Source organism: Phyllostomus discolor, chromosome 6, assembly GCF_004126475.2.
Source record: "Phyllostomus discolor isolate MPI-MPIP mPhyDis1 chromosome 6, mPhyDis1.pri.v3, whole genome shotgun sequence".
Lineage (NCBI taxonomy): Eukaryota > Metazoa > Chordata > Mammalia > Chiroptera > Phyllostomidae > Phyllostomus > Phyllostomus discolor.
In genome coordinates, this window is record NC_040908.2 from 50,698,657 (window position 1) to 50,720,138 (window position 21,482).

A 21,482-nucleotide genomic window follows, 5' to 3' on the forward strand; every position below is an offset into this window, starting at 1 on the left:
GAATTCTCATTTTGGGGGGTTCTTTTTTCTTCTTGTTGTTCTGCATGGTTGTTTTTTGCTTCCTTAGTTTCCAAATTTTTTATTTGATTCTTGGCTTCACCCACTCTACTGTTGTTTCCCTGTAAATTGTTCTTTATTTCAATTAGTGTGTCCTTTGTTTCTGACTGGGTCTTTTTTATGCTGCTGAGGTCCTCACTAAGTTCTTTGAGCAACCTTATAACCACTGTTTTGAACTCTGCATCTGATAGGTTGCTTATCTCCATTTCTTTTAGCTCTTTTTCTGGAGTTTTGATCTATCCCTTCATTTGCCCATATTTCTTTGTCTCCTTGTTTTGGCAGCCTCCCTGTGTTTATTTCTACGTATTAGGTAGAGTAATTTTTTAAAAGATCTTATTTATTTACTTTTAGAGAGAAGGAAAAGGAGGGAGAAAGAAAGGGAGGGAAACATCAATGTGTGAAAGATATATGGATTGGTTGCCTCTGGCATGCCCCAAGTAGGGACCTGGCACACAACCCTGGCATGTGCCCTGACTGGGAATCAAACCAGTGACTTTTTGATTGACTGGCCTGCACTCAATCCACTGAGCCACACAAGTCAGTGTTCTTCTATTATTCTATATAAAGTGGATGTTTTGATTAGCTGATGCTGTATAACAAGCCACCACAAAATTTAACGGCTTAAGTACTGACCAGTGTGGCTCAGTTGTTTGGGTATCATCCCACAAAGTGAAAGGTCACTGGTTTGATTTCTGGTCCAGGCACATCCCTAGGTTGTGGCTTTGGTCCTATCATAGGCAACCAACTGATGTTTCTCTCTCACCTCAATGTTTCTCCCCCTCTTTCTCCCTCCCTTCCCTTCTCGCTATAAATAAATAAATGGATAGATAGATAAATAAATATTTAAACTTAATGGCTTAAAACAACAACAACAACAATTTATTACCTTCCACAATTCTATAAGATGACTGGATAGTTTTGGTTCACATAGTATGGAGCTAGACTATATTTTTCCAATAAATTTATTTATTTTTTAAAAAGATTTTATTTTTTAAAATTTACTTTTAGAGAGTGAAGAAGGGAGGGGGAAGGACAGAAATATTTACGTGTAAGAGAAACATCCATCTGTTGCCTCTCCTAACCCCCCAACCAGGACCCTGGCCTGGCCCAGGGATCAGGGCCCAGACATGTGCCCTGACAGGAAATCAAACTGGAAAACTTTCACTTTGTGGGAGAACACCCAACTCACTGAGCCACACCAGTCCAGGCTCCAATAAATTTAATTTCTAATTGAATTTGTTGGGGTTACATTGGTCAATAAAGTTATATAGGGTTCAAGTGTACAATTCTACATCAAGCACAACTGTACAAACACATCATGTGCCTATTGTATGGTGCGCTCACCATCCAAAGTCTAGTCTCCTTCTGTCACTGTTTATACCCTGTCTACCAAATAATTTCTTTTTAAAATTAAGTTGGCCAGCATTAATTTCTATGGCTTAGTACCAAAGAACGCCAACTGGGACAGAAATTCGTACCTGAGAGTATGTCCCAAGCAAAAGGCCCCTGAAGAATTATGGGGTATTTGGAATTAATCATCAGGTAAAGATAAGGCAGTGAGACTCCAGTTAATACTGGGGGAGAGGAAGCTAATAGCTCATGGAACCCAGCGGAGAAACACCAAAGTTCTATGGAATTGGGTAGCAAGTGCCTAGAACACACCCCAGAAGCATGCTGGGTGTTTGAACAAAGCAGTACCTGAACAAAGAGGTCTTAGGGGCAGAGATGAGTACTGTGTGTGAACTCAACAATATGACTTCTCGTCGCTAAAGCTGACCCAGCTATCAGCACTTTTAAGTATCCAGTTGCTGATAACAGCATCCAGCTATGAACCAGCAGTGTGGTAGCAAGTCTTAAGGGGATCAGTGAGTTGAGACAGTAATTCTGTACTCACAGGAATAGAAATTTATTGCATATTTCATGTTATCCTCGCTGGCTTATCATATACTAAATTTTATATATATGTATATATATTTATATACAGACACATATACATATATAAAACAAAATTTTTGCCTACTTATGCTACATATTAACTTTTATAATTTATTTTTCTGATTATAAAGCATTATAAAAATGAAACTATTAACTTAGCCATCAGTGGAAATGACTCATCCTAAGGGAAAGTTTACCACCAAGATTCAACTGCAGGGTCAAATTCAAGCACCTGGAGTCCACTTCACTTTCAGTCCAATGAATGCCCCCAGCCGCCAGCTGGGAGAAGGAATGAAATGTTCCCCAGTAGCAGACATCTTTATCTGCCCCAGTGAAACCAAACTTATTATTCTGAAGCTCTATTTGGAATTTTTTGCCCAGCCAACTTTCATTCCACCATGTTTTTCAAGCACCTTCCTATATGCACAACGCAGTCACAGGCACTAGGCATGCAGTGGCATGCAGAAAGACAAAGTCCCTTCTCTCTCAGAGCTTGCCTTCTAGTGAGGGAGACAGACAATAAGCAAACAAATAAATGTTGGGTAGAAATAAATAGTAAGAAGAAAAATAAAGCATTGGTAAGGGTGTGGGTATATCAGGTTATCAGAGAAGACCTCTCTGATAACATGAGCAGAGACTGTGGGAGTGTGTTCCAGGTAGTAGGAACAGCAGGTGCAAGAGCCCTACAGTGGGAGTCTTGTGTAACTATGAAGTGGCCTGCGTGGCTTGAGTGATGGGCAGGAGTTTAGAAGTGGAGACATTGGTTAGGAGCCAGATCACAGCCAGGGGTGTCCAACCTGCAGCCTGCTGGCCACTTGTGGCTCAGGATGGTTATGAATACAATCCAACACAAAGTGATAAATTTACTTAAAGCATTATGAGAATTTTTTGTGATTACATGTTGCAATATATTTAATGTGTGGCCCAAGACAACTCTTCTTCTTCCAGTGTGGCCCAGAGATGCCAAAAGTTTGAATGCCCCTGATTAGGCTCTTACAGACCTGGGTTAGGACTTTCAATTTCATTCTGAGTGAGGCTGAAAGCCCTTGAGGGGTTTTGAATAGAGACACAATATGCTCAGATTAATGATTTAACCAGCATTCTTGTTCCCCTATAGAGAATAATCTATGATAGAAACTAGTTCCATACCTCTAAGTTTCATTTTTGGCCATGTCCAAAAACTGCAGGCTCTTCTCATTTCCTCTCACTGCAGGGCCTTCATTTACATATTTTTGCAAGTGTTCTTTGGCTTGTCCTTCACTACTGACCTCCTTCCTCCAAACCTGTCCAGAGTTGTAGACCACCTTTGCTGCCCTGTTGCCTCCTGCCTCATCCTGCCCTTAACTGAACCCAGTTTGCTCCTGAGGACACAGCTGTCCTTGCAGCATGGAGGTTGACAGTTTCTCATGTTCCACATACAGTGGGGCTAGGACTTGGGCTGTGACTGCTCCCATTGCCCCACTGGAAGCTTCTCCACTGTGTGGTTTGATGGGAAGCGGCATAGGCTGTATAACCAGACAGACTGGGCTTGAAGCTGTGGTGTACCCCCTCTTATTGTCTGGGTTACATTGGACAAATTACTTTAACTTCTCCGAGCATTAGTTTCTTCGTCTGTAAAATGCTTTGTCAAATTGTTATGAAGATTAGAGGAGGCAATTATTATAAAATACTCCTCATGGTGCCTGGCACTCAAAAAAACCTTAGTCTTTCCTTCTCTCCTGTCCCTTTGATGACCATGTGGCACTCCATGTTGCTTACCTGGGTAGTGTGTGGGGAGAAAGTGGCATCTGACCCACCTTCTCCCTAATTCAGCACCTGTCTCCATCCTAGGTCCACCCACCCCCACCAATTTTTATGAGGTTATTTGAGCCAAACTAATCAGACATGTAGGGAAGCAAGATCTCAAATGCTCCCACCATCCTAGGAGTTTTTAATAACCACGTGGGGAAACCTGTTTCAGGAACTCACTCTCACACCACACCTGGGGCCTTTTACACTTCAATATTTTGGTCTCCTGTCAAAACCCTCCTGTTTCTCCTTTCACCCATTTGTGCCATCAGCCGTTTTGTGCCCTTAGTCTCTGAGTGCTTCTTCTCCAGGTCCAACAGCTGCATCCCAGGGCTACGCCTTTCCTCCCTCTGGCTTAGACCTTCTCCTATGGATCAGTGGGTGTTTTGAGTTTCAGTCAACAGAAGCTGACACTGGCTAGTCTCAACAATATTGTACTAGACGGATACTGTAGGGCTCCTAGAACCAGTGGGAAAGCTGGAAACCAAGCTTGGAAAAGGGGTGGTATACCATATTGGTCTTATCATTCAGTACATTTATTCCCTCTCTTCTGGTAACCGCCATGAGAGAAATATGATGTTGGATTGGCTCATGTAAATTTCTTTTTAACTTCTCAATCAGAAAAGGATTAAATCATGTCTTATTTTTTTAATCTTTTTTTCAATTATAGTTTACATTCAATATTGTTTTGTGTTATGGTAGTTTCAGGTGTACAACATAGTGGTTAGACAGTCATATACTTTATGAAGTCTTCACCCTGATATTTCTACTTATCTAGCACCAAACATAGTTATTATAATATTTTTGATTATATTCCCTATTGTACTTTATATCCCTGTTACTACCAATTTGTAACTACCAATCTGTACTTTTTAATCTCTTCACCTTTTTCACCCAGTCCCCGAAACCTCCTCCCCTCTGGCAACTATCCTACACTTTCTGTATCTGTGAGTCTGTTTCAATGTTGTTTTTTCATTTATTTTGTTCTTGAGATTCCACATATAAGTGAAATCATATGGTATTTGTCTTTCTTTGGCTGACTTTTTTCTAGAGGGTATTGTATTATACCCTCTAGAAATCCATGATGTTACAGATGGTATAATTTCATTCTTTTTTTATGGCTGAGTGGCCCATGTGATTTGCTTTGGCCAATGAATTGTAGGAGGAAGTGCATTTGTGTTTCTACTTCCTCTGGAGCTTCCTCTGTCATGGTTGGAACATTCTTTGGGTCACCTGCTGGCCCCAGAGTAATGAAAGACAGGGTGGAGTCAAGTCTCCCCAGCCAACTCATACACTGTACCTGAAACAGATATCCTCAGGCAACCAGCTAGTGAAAAAACAAGAAACAGTACTTGTTTAAAATTAGGTCACTGAGATTTTGTGATTGCTTGTTGCAATGCACTAACTGTGAACAGCTGACCAAGACAGACAAGAACCAAGGAGAGCTGGGGAGCAGGACCCATGACAAAGGTCATGCAATAAGAACCAGTTGGTGAGGATATTTCTGCTTGTTCCACTGGCTGTTGCTACTGCTGAACTCTAAATTCCGTCACTATGAATGGGTTTTAAGCCAGTTCTTTTCAAACTTCAATGTGCCTATGAGTCACCTGGGAATCTTGTTAAAATGCAGATTAAGTAAGTCTGAGTGGTGCCTAAGGTTCTGCACTTCTAACAAGCTCTGGGGTGATGCTACTGGTACCCAGAATATGTTTTGAGAAGCTAAGTTCTGAACTTCTCCTGCTTTCCCCCTTAAGAGTCAAAGTCACAGATGGCAGCATACGAATGTGTGAATCTAGATCACATGTCCGTGCTCTGGCTGCTAGGTGGCAGGGAGAGAGATAACTTTCTGCAGTAGGTGAGGAAGAAATGTATTGTCCTTGATGTTTGACAGGGAAAAGAAAGCAGTGATTCTCAACCATTACTGTGCATCCACATTACTTGGGGGTGGTATGGCATTAAAGATCAGATCCTTGGAGCCAACCCAGACTTCCTAAATCTTGTTCTCTGGGCAATGAGAGCTGGGATTCTTCATAAAACACACACCTCAGGTAATTACGATGAAGGCGGTCTGTGGACCACACTTCAATTAACATGAATAAAAAACAGGAAATGAATTAAATCAACTTGTTACCTGAGTAACAATCCACTTACCTGAGTAAAGGATCTTTTTTGGCACCTGTCTTTCCTCTGCTATATGAGAAATCCCCACATTTATCCTGCCTGATTGAGGTGATCCCTTCACCTGAATCAACATTATCCTCTCTGATTTTGTCAATTCTCTTTTGGTTTTCTTTTCTAGCTTCAATGTCTTTCCTTCCCTTGGGTCAATTTTCTTTGCCCCATGAGTGGGCAGGTCCAAACTGAGTAGCCTTTCAGGTCTGTGGCACATTAGACATGTGGTGCAGAGAGCAAAAAGTTGTCTCTTAAGAATAAGGAAGTCTTAATTATTTTTTAAAAGATTTTACTTCTTTATTTCTAGAGAAAGGGGAAAGGAGGGAGACAAAGACAGAGAGAAACATTAATGTGCGGTTGCCCCTCATGTACCCCCAACTGGGGACCTGGCTGACAACCCTTGCATGTGCTCTACTTGGGAATCAAACCTGCAACTCTTTGGTTCCCAGGCCGGCATTCAATCCACTGAGCCACACCAGGCAGGGCTAATTAGGTTTCGAAGTTCAACCATTAGGCAAAGAGCAGAAGCCCCCACCTCCCACCCTGCATGACTGAAAATCTGTGTATAACTTTTGACTACCGCAAAACTTAACTACTAATAACCTACTGTTGACCAGAAGCCTTACCAATAATATAAACAGGATTAACACATATTTTGTATGTTATATGTATTATATGCCATACACCTATACTAAAGTAAGCTACAAAAAAGAAACTGTTAAGAAAATTAAAAGGAAATATATATACAGAATTTGTTGAAAAAAATCAGCATGTAAGTGGACCTGCACAGTTCAAACCCACATTGCTCCAGGGTCAGTGGTACTTGTTGTCCATCAAGAGGTATGAGAAGGGGCCCTGAGAGGTGTGAGGTGTGAGAGGTGTGAGAAGGGGCCCTGAGAGGCCTTGGGCTCCAGTCCATGTTCTACTTTTACAGTTTTGCCAGGATTGAGTCTTTGGTGGAAAGGAAACACATTTTTGGAAATACCCCTAAAATTACCCTGTCGGTATTGGTCCAGTATCATTGCCAATTTATCTCTGCTATTCTGGGTAATACCATGAAGAATATTTGCTGATTCCGCGTTAGTTATGGCCATATCCTTAGCAATATCTAAACATCTAAAGATTCTTTAATTTGCCATTCATTTTATAGGGGTTCCTGTCATGATCAGGAAATCTTTTTTTCTAAAGCATTTCAAAGTCATTGACTAACCCCAGAACTTAAGTACTCTCTGAATAAATATTTGCTCTTTTTTCCTTCACTAGCTGATAGGTCTGGGCCAGGGCAATTACTGGACTTACAGAAGACCTGGGATGGCACGGACTCAGCCAGCCACCTTCTAGGTAAGAGGCTTTGGGCAAGTTATTTTCTGACCCTTAGATTTTTCAAATATAAAATGATAATATGTCTCAAGAACTGCAAGCATTTAATGAGTTACTGCCTAATAGTCAATGAATAATACCTACCACTAAGTCCTTCAAATTGGTTAATTCCTTTGATTATCATAACTATCCTATTCAACGGGCCATCATCCTCGTTTGATAAAGGCTCAGTCACACCACTTGCAAGGGGTGACGTCAGAATTCAAACTCCCCATTTCTCTGATACCAGCGCCCATTCCTTTCTTAACTCCTATACTACCCTTAAGGTTCAAGTGCCCTGAACCTGTCACCCCTTACAGCTTGTCACACCTTAGGCACTCAACTTTTAAAAATTTGTCATTTGCAAGTTTGTCATAATTTTGTCCTAGTCTATGCTCTCCCCTCCATGCAGGGGCAAAATTCAGCCTTGGCCCTGCCCCTCCGAGTACTAAGTTCCCCTCTCCCGCGAGGGGAGCCTAGTCTGGGTTTATTGTGAGCTTACACTTCTGTGAGCAAGATACCAGCCGGTGACGAGGACGCGGCAGTGGCGTCACCTACCCCCGCCCCCTTCTCAAGCCTTCCCGCCCGCCCCCGCGGGGCGTCCTTAGCAACGCGCGCTCTCTCCCGGCCCCGCCCCGTCCGCGCTAGGCGGCGCGGGACTCAAGGTGGCGGCGGTCTCTGCGCCTGCGTGAGGCCGCAACCGCCAGTCAGTTCTCTTCCCCTCCTCTCCCTCCCCCCTTCCATCTCCTCCTCCTCAACCTCGGAGAGCGTGACACCAACATGGAGCCTGAGGACCTGCCTTGGCCTGGCGAGCTCGAGGAGGAGGAGGAGGAGGCGGGAGAGGAGGAGGAGGAGGTACAGGAGGAGGTGGTACAGGAGGAGAAGGAAGAGGTGGAGAAGCCAGAGAACTTGGATGAGGATGAAGTGGTAACGGTGGAGGACGAAGAAGTAGAGGAAAGGCGGGAACTGGACGCGGACTTTAACTATGAGAGCCAGCCTCTGGAAAGTACCGACGACGACGAGGAGGATGAGGAGGCCAAAGCCTGGCTGCAGGCGCACCCCGGCGGGACCTTGCGTCCAACGTCGCTGCCCAAGCACCGCTACTCCGAGATCCAGCCAGCCGGCCGGGATAAGGTGGGCCAGGCCGGGAGGAGGTGTGAGCGGCCGGCGGGGCGGGGTGACGGGTCGACCCTGAGCGCTCCGCTGGTGCTCTAACCCTGCTCCCTCCTGCTCTCTGCCTGTCACCGTTTCTGACAGAGAATAAGCGCGCTTTTAAAAGGCTTGCAAGGGCTCTCTCGACTCTTAGGTTCTGGCTGAGTACAACCTCTCGTTCTTTTTGGCAGAGACCAAATGTTTCTGCCCTTCGGTGGGTCCCGGGCCTTTTGAATAACACCAGGTGTTCAGAGGAGCATTACCAGCTTGTATAGTTAAGAAAAGCTTTTGGGAGGAGGTGGGTTCTATCGTGCTTCGGAGTAGGTGGAAAGGGCGGTGTCGGAGTGGTGAGGGTGGTTGCCCAGGGACTACCGTGTTGGGAAGACAATTAGATTAGTTCGCCTGAGTGCGGGCGAACCACACTGGCGTTGAGTAGTTAGTCTCTAGCGGCTCCTCGCGGATTGTGTTTATCTGGACCCTCTTTGTAGCAGTAAAGGGGCTCCCAGTGAGTAGGAGGAGCTTATAAGTGCAGGTGGTTTTTGCCACAGGTACAGTCTGGAAAACTATAAAGCGCCACAATGGAGAAAGAGCTGATTTTATGGTTGGCTCCCTAAGATCATTTTGAAAATAATTGCATTTAATTAATTGCTTTTCGGCGAGAAAAAAAGCTACTCAGATAGCAAGTTATCATTTATTAAGTTTCTATGCTGTACAGTGTACATTGTGAGGACAAAAAGAAGCCTAGGGTTTATTGGCTAGGGCTGCCCTTAGGCAACATGTAAACTGAAGAGTAAAACAAAAAAAGTACAACTGAAAAGACAGAAAAAGCTCTATAGACTTGTGCTGTTCAATCCAGTAGTCAGTAGCATTAAAAGTAAATAAATTAAAAAATTCCGTGCCTCTGTTGCACTAATCACTTTCCAAGTGCTCAGTAGCCACACTTGACTAGTGGCTACCGTCCTGGACAATGCAGATATAGAATCCCTCCATCGTTACAGAAAATTCTGTTGGTCAGTGATGCTATGAACTATTGATCATTAAAGAATATTAATAGTTGTTTTGCCTGGTATATGTTCCGGTGGAACTCTAATTCATTGAGCATATTATTGTTGAGCATTCACCACCGGCTGTGCATTTGTACTGGATGCAAATGAACCTTGGTGAACCCAACCTTTTTTTTTTTTTTAGTATGTTTATTAAAGCTGGGGATGGTGAAACAAGAAAGGGCTTAGGATAGAAGCAACAGAAGAGAGCCTAAGCGGGGTTCCTTTGGCTCACTGGAAAGGGGCACTTGGAGACAGATTTAAGGGGGTTACCCAGGTCGGCGCCTGCTGCTGCCTATTGCTCCCTTATTTGCAAGAATTGTGGGGGTCCTTCGAGTTTAGGAGATGCAGGCGTGAGGGGGAAGAAAGGCATGGGCGTGCTCTCGGGAGGGAGAGCACCAACCCAAACATTTTTTATGTCTGACTTTTGAGTGTTTAGGGAGAAAGGCAGAAAAAATGTAGGTGGTGCCATAAATAAAACTGATATGTGTTAACATGTTTCAAAAGCATACAGTAAGAGAATCTGATTTTGTCAGTGAAGCTGGAGAAAGCTTCCCTTGGGAAGTTATGTGATAGAGCTGAGATCTGAAGTCAGATTAAGGTTAGCTAGGAAAGGTAAGGGAAAGAGCCTTGTAGTTGAGGGGAAAGCACAGGTAAAGGTACCGTTGGTTAGAGAAAGCATGGTATTTTTCAGGGAACTGAAGGCCAATGTGGGTTGAGCACAGACTTCAGTTGAAGCTTGTGTGCTATGTGCAGGTTTTCCCAATCCTTGGAGGTTTGGGAAGTCAATGAAAATGTTTTAAACAAGGGGGCCATATATGATAATGTTTGTGTTTTAGATAGATCACTTCATAGCAGAGTGGAAAACAGCTTTAACAGCAGGGTGGGGTGGAGGGTAGCAATAATAGATCCGGGATGCTAATTAGGAGAGGTTCCAGTATTGCCAGGAAAAAGATGATGCTATTTTGGAATAGGGAATTATTGGTGGGTACAGAAAATAGACTGATTCAATAGACATTTAAGAGGTAAAATCACCACACTTAATACAGTAATTTTACATTATTATTACACTAATAATGGATTAGATGTGGAACATAAGGGCAAGAAGGTGTCCAGGTGTTAGGTTATTGGATCAGTGGTTGTACTGGATATTGAGATATGGCCAGGTATATGATGTGGGTGGTGGCCATGGGGATTGGTGATGGGATGAGTTGGGATGGGTTGTTAAGGTTATCAGTTTGGGTTTGGAGAGCAGAGGAGGGGTCTGAGCTGGAGATTTGAAGTTGTGAGTTGTCTCCATATACATAGACCGTAATTAAAGCCACACTTGTGGACAAATTCTTCTAACTTTTATGTTTTAAGACTTCATTTAATTAAATTTAATTTGTATCTTTAAGCCTAAAGGGGAATGTTTTAGTTAAATCACTTTTAACACTTTTACATGAGATGTGGAAAAATTATCCTGTTTAACAAGGACTTATCTAAGTATAATAAAAAATTTTTTGCTTCTTTGAACCCAGAGTGTTTTTCCCCCAGGGGGTTTCTTTTTTAAAAGAAAAATCCAATATTCTTTTATTTACCTCAAAATATGAAGGTGTAGATGGTGTGCTATGTTAAAGATAGTTTTAAAATAATATGAAGAGTATTATGATTTTTTTGTTTAGTTCACTGATACATTAAAACTTACTGGAATAAGTTGCAAAATGTATAAGGGAGAAACTTTAATGTTTCTTGCTAGAAATTTCTGAACCATAAAATTTTTTGAAGATGAGTTTGTTGTGTAGTACTTAATGCACTATATTTAAAGGATGAGACCAAATAATAGGAAACATTAATAATTTCTTTCAGTTTAGTTCAAGTTAAATGACAAAATTGTAGTATCTGATTCATAATAAGGATGTTGTAGTGATGTTGTATACGGTAGTGATTGCTTTTGTAGTTCTGGTAGTGAAATTGAGCTAAGGCAGGGAACTGTTTAAATTCAAAGTGAAATGTGACCACACTTACAACCATATCTTTTTAAGAGTTCAGGAAAGTGAAAATTCAGAGCCTTTGCTGTGTTGGTCTTATATGCTGGTCCTGCAGACCATTCAACGTGAATCATTTCAAACCTAAATTTCTGAGCTGTGTTAGGGAAAATAACTCAGTTCTGCAGAGTGGTATCAATCACTAGAAATTCTTGGTCTCTGACCTTTTTTTTTTTAAGATTTTATTTATTTATTTCTAGAGAGAGGGGAGGGGAGGGAGAGAAACATCGATCCCGTTGTCTCTTCACATGCCCCAACCAGGACCCAGGTGGCAAACCAGGCATGTGCCTTGACTGCAGTGAAACCAATGACCCTTTACTTTGCAGGGTGACGCCCAGCCCACTGAACCAAATGGGTCAGGGTGGTGGGGAGGGTCCTCAACAGTGTTGGGAAATCTTTTTATGTCTCCCTCTTAGCTTTCCCATCTTCACTGTTATTCTCTAGCCCTTACCCAATGTTCAGATCCTCCTCCCATCAGCAGGTTATCATTGCTTAGAAAGAGAGGAAAAAGGCCTGAGTGCCTTCACCTTTCGGTTCCCCATCACCAAGTTTATTTACACTGCACAATTCTGATCTTTTTTGACCCATTAACACATACTTTATTCTTAATCTTTTCCTGGGCTCCTAGGCTAAAAACTATTAATCATAGTGTATTCTCCTCTTAAGGAACTGCTGGATTTTATTTGGAGATGCTTTAGAAATGATAATTTTTTAATTGGTTTCTTGACCTATCATTGTCAAATTTGGCATCAGTATTATGCTGCCTTCATACAAGATACTGGGAACATTTTTATTTATGCCCTGGAATAGTTTAAGTAATATATGAATATTTCTTTATATTTCTTTGTTGGTCTTCTGTCACAGTGCCTATTTAAAAAAAACTAGTCAACTCTTTTGAAGCAATTTTTTAAAAAAGATTTTTTAAAAAAGATTTGTAAACAGATTTTATTTATTTTTAGTGAGAGGGAAGGGAGAGAGTAAGAGAAGGAGACAAACATTGATGTGTGAGGGAAACATCAATAGATTGCCTCTTGCACATGCCCCAACCCTGTTCAGGCCTGCAACCCAGTCTTGTGTCCTGATCGGGAATCAAACCAGCAACCTTTTGCTTTGTGGGATAAAACTCAACTCACTGAGCCACACAGGTCAGGACTTTGGAACAATTTATGTCTACAGAAATATGGAGCAGAAAGTACAGAATTCCCATATACCCTCTCTCCCTCCCCTATTTTCCTTGTTTGTGTGGTACATTTATTATAATTTGTAAGCCGACATTGATGCATTTCTATTAAAGTTCATAGCTTATATTTGGGTTCTTTCTGTACATTCCGTGGGTTTTGACAAATGTATAATGACATATATATGACAGTACCATACAGAATAGTTTCACTATCCTAAAAATTCTCTTTGTTCCACCTATTCATCTCTCCCTCCCTTCCTCTGAAAACCTGGAAACCACTGATATTTTTACTGTCTTTATAGTTTTGCCTTTTCTAGAATGTTATATAGTTAGAATCATATCGTATGTAGCCATTCCGGAATGGCTTCTTTCACTTAACAATATGCATTTACATTTTCTCCATGTCTTCTTATAGCTTGGCATCCTTCTTTTTTTCACTCTTGATTTTTTTTGAATAATATAAAATTTACCATTTTAAGTGGCATTAAGTATGTTCACACTGTTCTGTAACCATTATTACCATTCATCTTCAGAATGTTTTCATATTTCCAAACTGAAACTCCAACATCTCTGCCATATTTCAGTCTGGTTCTTGCTTTCTCTTCAAACTGTTTTCTTTTTTTTTTTTAAATATGTTTTATTGATTATGCTATTACAGTTGTCCCATTACCCCCCTTCATTCCCCTCCACCCTACACACCCTCTCCCACGCACATTCCACTGCTTTAGTTCATGTCCATGTGTCAAATTCTTTCGCTTTTGCATTTCCCATACTACTCTTGCCTTCCCCCTGTCTATTTTCTACCTACCATCTATGCTACTTATTCTCTGTACCTTTTCCCCCTCGCTCCTCCTCCCACTCCCCTCTTGCTAACCCTCCATGTGATTTTCATTTCTGTGGTTCTGTTCCTATTCTAGTTGTTTGCTTAGTTTGCTTTTGTTTCTGTTTTAGGTGTGGTTGTTAATAATTGTGAGTTTGCTGTCATTTTACTGTACATGTTTTTTATCTTCTTTTTCTTAGATAAGTCCCTTTAACACTTCATAAAATAAGGGCATGGTGATGATAAACTCCTTCAACTTGACCTTATCTGAGAAGCACTTTATCTGCCTTTCTAAATGAAAGCTTTGCTGAATAGAGCAATCTTGGATGTAGGTCCTTGCCTTTCTTGACTTGGAATACTTCTTTCCAGCCCCTTCTTACCTGCAAGGTCTCTTGAGAAATCAGGCGATGGTCTAATGGGAACTCCTTTGTAGGTTACTGTCCCCTTATCTTTTGCTGCTTCTGGGTTTCTCTCCTACATTTTTACCTTGGCTAATGTAATTATGATGTGCCTTAGTGTGTTCCTCCTTGGGTCCAACTTCTTTGGGACTCTCTGAGCTTCCTGGACTTCCTGGAAGTCTATTTCCTTTGCCAGAATGGGGAAGTTCTTTATTATTTGTTCAAATAACGTTTCCACTTGTTGCTCTTCCTCTTCCCCTTCTGGTACCCCTATAATTTGGATGTTGGAACATTTAAAGATGTCCTGGAGGTTCCTAAGCCTCTCCTCATTTTTTTAAATTCTTGCCACTTTATTCTTTTTTGTTTGGTTGTTTCTTTCTTCCTTCTGGTCCACTCCATTGATCTGAGCCCCAGTTGTTTTCCCATTAATGTTGGTTCCCTGTGCATCTTCATTTCACTTAGCGTCGCCTTCATTTTTTCATCTAATTTGTGACCAAATTCAACCAGTTCTTTTAGCATCCTGATCATCAGTGCTTTGAACTGTGCATCTGCTAGGTTGGCTAGCTCTTGGTCGCTTAGTTGTTTTTGCTGCGGAGCTTTGGTCTGTTCTTTCGTTTGGACCTTTTTTTTTTTTTTGGTCTCGTCAGGTCTCTTATGTATGAGGGGCGGAGCCTTAGGTGTTCACCAGGGCAGGGCAACCCACATTTCTAGGTTGTGACACTGTATGTGGGGGCAGGGTCCGAGAGGAACAGTGGCGCTTGCTCCACTCTCCGTCAGACTTCAGTCCCTTCTGCGGCTTCACCCAAGCAAACTGGGCCCTTCTGGTGCTAATTCCCATGTGGGTGGGCCTGTGCACGTTCTAGGATCCCATGGGTCTCTCCAGTGAACTCTCCTGTGAGGCTGGGAGTCTCTCCCTATGCCTCAATCCCCACAGGTGTTTTCAATCAGTGCCCTGAGGATCTATTTCCCAGTGCTGGGACCCTGGGTTCTACACAGTGCCTCGCTTCACAAGCGCCACCTTGCTGAGTCTGCTGGTTGCCACCCTGAGGCCAGGGTCTGCCAACTGCCACTTGCGCACCCAGGGTCCACCGGCTATGGTCTTGTGCACCTGGGATGCCTTACATGCTCAGTCACACCACTCTTTATGCCTCAACCCCTCTCCACCTGGCTGCCCAACTCCGCCCCTCTTACCGGTCTGGATGAAGGTGTCTATTTTAACTCCTTGGTTGTCCGACTTCCATGCAGTTCAATTTTGTCAGTTGTGGTTGTTATTCTGTTTTTAAATTGTTGTTGTCCCTGCCTTGGTTGTGCGAGGAGGCACAGTGTCATCTTGGCTGGAAGTCCAAACTGTTTTCATTTGTTTGTTTTTGTCTTTTAGTATGTCTTATAATTTTTTGAAAGTCAGACATGTACTGAATGAATATGAAAAGTACTGAAGTAAGTGGGCCTTTAGTAATGAAGTTTTATCTTTACCTGGCTAGAGGTGAGGTTGTTTTTACTGTTTGTTGAACCTGTAGTTGCCAGAGACTGAAATTTGCCCTCATGACCTTATTTGTGTCTCCTTTGTTGTATATGGGTTCCTCCAAGGACCTCTTAAATAAGGTCTGTTGTGTGCTGTTTCACTTATAGTCCCTTCTTAGTATGAGGAGCCCAGTTGATGTGGTAAAATGTTGGTGGAGGGGAGATGTTCTGTAATTACATTATTGGGTCTCAGTCTTCCTCTTGGGCTCTAATCTTCACTAGGGTTCCTCAGTTTTTTTCTTAGGTGAGACAGGAAGGCTAGAAGGGGGCTAGAGTTGGTTATTTATCTCTTTCCCTGGGTCACTTAGTCTCTGCTATAACTCCAGTCAGCTAGGCTCTGGTAAAACAGTTTCTTTGGGGGCAGATCTTATTAACAGAATGCTCTGGGCTTATTTCACAATGGCTTCTTTTCTCCTCCTCCTGCCAGAAACAGGACAAGAGTTTTCTCTCAACTGTGGGAACCCTGTATAGTTCTTGGAGGTAGAACTCAAAAAAGTGTAGGGACTCCCTCTAAGAGTTTACCTGGAGCTTTTACATTTCAAAATGAGCCTCTAGCAAATTCCACGCTGAGCCTCTAGCAAATTGTTAGTTACCATTTAGATTTTCCTATCCTAGTGCTGGCTCCTGTGATGGTGTCTGCTTCTGGAATGCTGCTCCAGTAAGCTGTGATTCTTTATATTTGCTTGTCTGTCTTCATGGTTTTGGGGGCTGTAGTTTGCCCTTGCTTTCAGTTCTTTGATGGATGTAAGACAAGATACTGATTTTCAATTTATTTAGCCTGTTTTTCTTTTGGTAGAGATGGGAATGATGACTCCCTAACCACTTGCATACTGGACCAGGGCTCTTTTATTTTTGTTGTGTTTTAACAGACTTTGTTTTTAAGAGCACTTTTCGGTTCACAGAAAAATTGACTGGACAATACAGAAATTTCCCATCTACTTACTGCCACTACCCTCCTCCACTGTTAACATCCCACTGTTGTGCATTTGTTATAATAGATGAACCTACATTGACATCCACAGTCCATAGTTTTTACATTAGGGTTCACTGTAAGTATTGTAAATTCTGTTGTTTTTGGAAAATGTATTAGGATGTGTATCCACCATTATAGTACTACATAAGGTTTCTCCATGTCTTTTGATGGCTTGGTAGCTCATTTTGTTTTTAGTGCTAGATAATATTCTATTATCTGGATATACCATAGTTTATTTATTATTCACCTGCTAAAATATATCTCAGTTGCTTTCAGATTTGGTTGTTATGAATAAAACTGTTCTAAACATCCATGTACAAGTTTTTGTGTACACATAAGTTTCCTTTTAAAAATTTTTTTATAATTTATTTTTATTGTATTTTTTCCATTACCATTTAGTCCCCTTATACCCTCCTCCCCCGACATAAATTTTCAGTCTATTTAGGTCAATACCAAGGAGTGTGGTTGCTAGAATGTATAGTAAGGTCATGTTTAGTTTTGTGAGAAACTGCCAAACTTTTTTACAAAGTGACTTGCTTTCAGTCCTTTTGAATGTATACCTAGAAGTGGGATTGTGGAATCATATGGCAGTTCTATTTTTAATTTCCTGTGGACCCTCCACACTGTTTTTCATGGTGGTTGCACCATTTTATATCCCACCAACTAGGGTGCCAAGTTTTCAGTATCCTGGCCAACAAGTAATACTATTTTTAATAGTAGCCATCCTGATTAGTGTGAGATGATATCTCATTGTAGTTTTGATTTGCATTTCTCTGATGATGGTGATGTTGAGCATCTTTTCATGTACTTATTGGCCATTTGTATATCTTTGGAGAAATGTGTAAGTTCTTTGTCCATTTGTTAATCAGGTGATTTTTCTGTTGAGTTTTAGGAGTTCTTTATATATTTTAGATATTTTTTATCAGGTATATGATTTGCAAATATTTTTCTCATTCAGAGTAAAAAGGGTTGCCTTTTACTCTGTTGGTAGTATCTTTTGATACACAAAATTTTAAAATTTTCATGAAGTCCAATTTGTCTGTTGTTCATTTTTTTGTTGTTGCCCATGCCTTTGGTAGGATATCCAAGAAATCATTGTTAAATCTCTTGTCGTGTAGATTTTGCTCTGTTTTCTTCTAAGAGTTTATAGTTTTGGGTCTTACATTTAAGTCTTCGATCCATTTTGAGTTTAATTTTTGTATATGATGTTAGAAAAGGGTCCTTCTTTTGTATGTGGATATCCAGTTTTTCCAGTGCCATTTGTTGAAAAGACTATCTTTACCCTTTGAGTGATCTTGGCACCCTTGTCAAAATTCATTTGACCATATATGTGAGGGTTTACTACTGGGCTCTATGTTCTGTTTCATTGGTCTATTACAGACATTTTCAACCAGTGTGCTGCAAGAATTTTTAAAACATGTGATAACCTGACTATTTATTCAGGGGCAATGACTTCTTTTTCCCTTAGATTGTCAACGAAAAAAAATGTCAACAACCAATACAATAATAGCTGTCCAGTGTGAATAGATCAAAATTATATCAATTTTTTTGGTCAGATTCCCCGCCCCCTCCCCCCCGCCAAAAGTATATGTATGCACATGCGCGCACACACACGCACACACACACTGTATACTATAGAATTTTAGTAAGTACTTTATGCCAGGAAGTGAAAAAAGTTGAAAATCACTGATTTATTTGTCTGTCTTTATTCCAGTGCCATACTGTTATGGTTACTGTAGCTATTTAATGTATTTAAAAATCAAGTAGTGTGAGTCCTCCAACTTTATTCTTTTTCAAAATTGTCTTGGTTATTTTTGGTCCCTTGAGGTTTCATATGGATTTTTTTATTTTTCTCTGAAATCTGTTATGGAGTGTGTTGGATAGTATGGACATTTTAACAATATTAAGTCTTCCAATTCATGAACACGATGTTTTTCCATTTATTTTCATTTAAAAAATTTTCTTGGCAGCATTGTTTTGTAGTACAATGTACAGATTTTTTGCCATCTTGGTAAAGTTTATTCTGAAGTATTTTAAGCTTTATAATGCTATTGTAAATGGGACTGTTTTTGTAATTCCTGTTTTGTATTGTTTATTGCGGGTGTATAGAAATGCAGCTCATTTTTGCATGTTGATTTTGTGTTCTACAACTTCGCTGAATTCTTTTATAAGTTCTACTACAACTCATGTGGAATATTTTGGGGGGTTTTAATATATAAAATTATGTCATCTGTGAACAAAGATGATTTTACTTCTTCCCATTCCAGTTTGGATGCCATTTATTTATTTTTTGCCTAATTGCTGTAGCTAGGACATCCAGTACTATGTTGAATAGAAATGGTAAGAGCAGGCATGCTTGCCTTGTTTCTTTTCTTAGAGGAAAAGCTTTCAGTTTTTCATCATTGAGTTTGATGTTAGTTGTGGGTATTCATAAATGGCTTTTATTATGTTAATGTAATTTTTTCCATTCTGAGTTTGTTGTTTTTATCATGAAAGGGTTTAAATATTATGAAATGATTAATACTGTCATTTAGTTAACATCTGTCATCTCCTGTAGATACAATTAAAAGAAAAAAATTCACTTTGTGTTGAGAATTCTTAGGATTTACTCTAACAACTTCCCTGTATATCATATAGCAGTTTTTGTTTTTGCTTTAGAAGAAAAAACATTTTTCTAGCCACAAATACTTACTAATGGAATTTATGCTCCTGTTGGATACTGTACAGCTTCTCAAACTTCAGAATTCAGCCATGCTACCCCCATTTCCTATTCTGTGCTGATTTTCACAAAAGCTTTTTTTTTTTATTAGAAGGATCTCCTAAAACCCAGTTTCACAAAGATATTTTGAAATCAGAAGGAATGTAGCCATACAGCAGTTTTAACTATACTCATCGTGTTACATTTTACATTCTTAGTACTTTTTGGTCTTATAATTGGAAGTTTGTACCTTTCCACCACTTTTCTCCATTTCCCCCTCTCCCCAACACCTGTCTCTGGTAACCACAAGTTTGATTTCTTTTTCTGCAAGTGTTTTAGATTCCACATGTAAATGAGATCATACAGCATTTGTGTCTCTGTCTGATTTATTTCACTTAGCATAATGCCATCAAGGTCTATCCATGTTGTTGGAAATGGTAGGATTTCCTTTTTTGAATTTTTTTGGATGAATAATATTCCATAGTATATATACCACAACTTAACCCATTTGTCCATTAATGGGTACTTCAGTTGTAGTTGGGCTATTGTAAATAATGCTGCTATGATTGTGGGGGTGCAGATATCTTTTTGAGTTAGTGTGTTTGTTTCCTTTGGATATATTCCCAGAAGTGGAATTGCTGGATCTTACAGTACTTCCATTTTAACTTTTCGAGAAACTTCCATATATTGTATTTTCCATAGTGGCTATACCAATTTACAATCTAAGCAACAGTGTGCAAGGGTTCCTGTTTCTCTACATCAACCCCAGCATTTATCTCTTGTCTTTTTGATCATGGCCATTCTAACAGGCATTAGGTGATATCTTAGTGTGGTTTTCATTAGAATTTCCCTGATGACTAGTAATGTTGAACCTCTCTTCATGTATCTTGGCCAGTCATATATTTTCTTTGGAAAAAATGTCTATTCAGGTCCTTTGCCCATTTTTAAATAGGATTATTATTATTTTTCATATTGATTTGTAGGAGTTCTTTATATCTTTTGGATATTATTTTTATTATATATATAATTTGCAATTTTTTTCCATGCTGCAGGTTTTCTCATTTTGTTGATGGTTTCTTCTGCTGTGTAGAAGCTTTTTAGTTTTATGTGGTGCCATTTGTTTATTTTTAACTTTGTTGCTGTGCTGTAGGTGTGATTTCCAAATAATCAATACCGAGACCCATGACAAAAAGCTTTTTTTCTGTTTTCTTCCAGGAGTTTTATGGTGTCAGGCCTTACATTTAAGTATTTAATCCATTTTGAGTTAATTTTTGTGAGTGGTGTAACATAGGGTCCAGTTTCATTCTTTTACATGTGAATATTCAATTTCCCCAGCACCATTTATTGAAGTGACTGTCATTTAAATCTCCTTTTAGTATACTTGGTTCTCCTGTCAAATATTAATTGACCATATAACCAGTTTATTTTGGGGCTCTCTGTTCTGCTACATGGTCCATTTTGTCTGCTGTTATGTCACCACCATATTGTTTTAATTATTGTAGCTGTATAATACAGTTTGAAATTGGGACGTATGATGCTTTCTGCTTTTTTCTTTTTCCCTAGGAATTTTTCTTTCTGGCTATTTGGGGTCTTCTGTGGTTCCATATAAATGGCTATAGTCACTGGAATCTTCATAGGGATTGCATTGAATCTATAGATGACTTTTGATAGTATTGAAATTTTAATAGTATTAATTCTACCACATTGAGTTTTATATGTTGAACCATCCTTGCATTCCAGAGTTAAATCCTACTTGATAATGTATAATCTTTTTAATGTGCTGTGGATTTTGTGTGCCAGTATTTTGTTTAAAACTTTTACATCAGTATCCATTAAGAGGGCTATTGTTTTGTAGTGGTTTTTTTCCCCTTGTAGTATCTTCATCTGGCTATAAGTATCAGGGTAATCTGACCTCATAGAATGAGATAGAAAATGTTCCTTCCTCTTCAATTTTTTTTTTGAGTGTCAGGGGGATTAGTGTGAATTCTTTAAATGTTTGGTCAAATTCAGGAGTAGAGCCATCTGGTCCTTGGGTTTTCACTTTTGGAAGGTTCTTTTGTTACACATTTAATTTCTCTAATTGTAGGTTTATTCACATTTCCTATTTCTTCATGATTCAGCCTTGGCAGTTGTGTGTTTCTAGGAATTTATGCATTTCTTCTTGGTTCCCCAGTTCGTTAGTGTACTATTCTTCATATTATTCTCCTATCCTCATTTCTGTGGTATTGGTTATAATATTCTCTTTCATTTCTGATTTTATTTGCTTTTTTTTTTAGTCTAGCTAAGGGGTCGTCAGTTTTGTTAATATGTTTTAAAAACAACTTTTAGTTTAATTATTTTTCCTACTCACTATTTTGTT

At 40.0% G+C, this 21,482-nt stretch overlaps 1 protein-coding gene across 12 annotated transcripts in view; it reads left to right on the plus strand.

The window, feature by feature from the left end:
• Positions 1-8,035: 8,035 nt before the first annotated feature.
• ALMS1 (ALMS1 centrosome and basal body associated protein) overlaps positions 8,036-21,482 on the plus strand; it is a 171,220-nt gene continuing 157,773 nt past the window's right edge. For 4 of the 12 annotated variants that reach the window (XM_036028140.1, XM_036028143.1, XM_036028142.1 and 1 more), the window contains exon 1: positions 8,041-8,445. In XM_036028140.1, coding sequence (XP_035884033.1) covers positions 8,092-8,445 — 354 coding nt within the window. In that variant the 5' untranslated portion in view covers positions 8,041-8,091. Of the gene's footprint in view, positions 8,446-21,482 lie in introns of all 12 variants that reach the window. The other 8 variants (XR_004903735.1, XR_004903734.1, XM_036028144.1 and 5 more) reach the window with 5 other exon arrangements.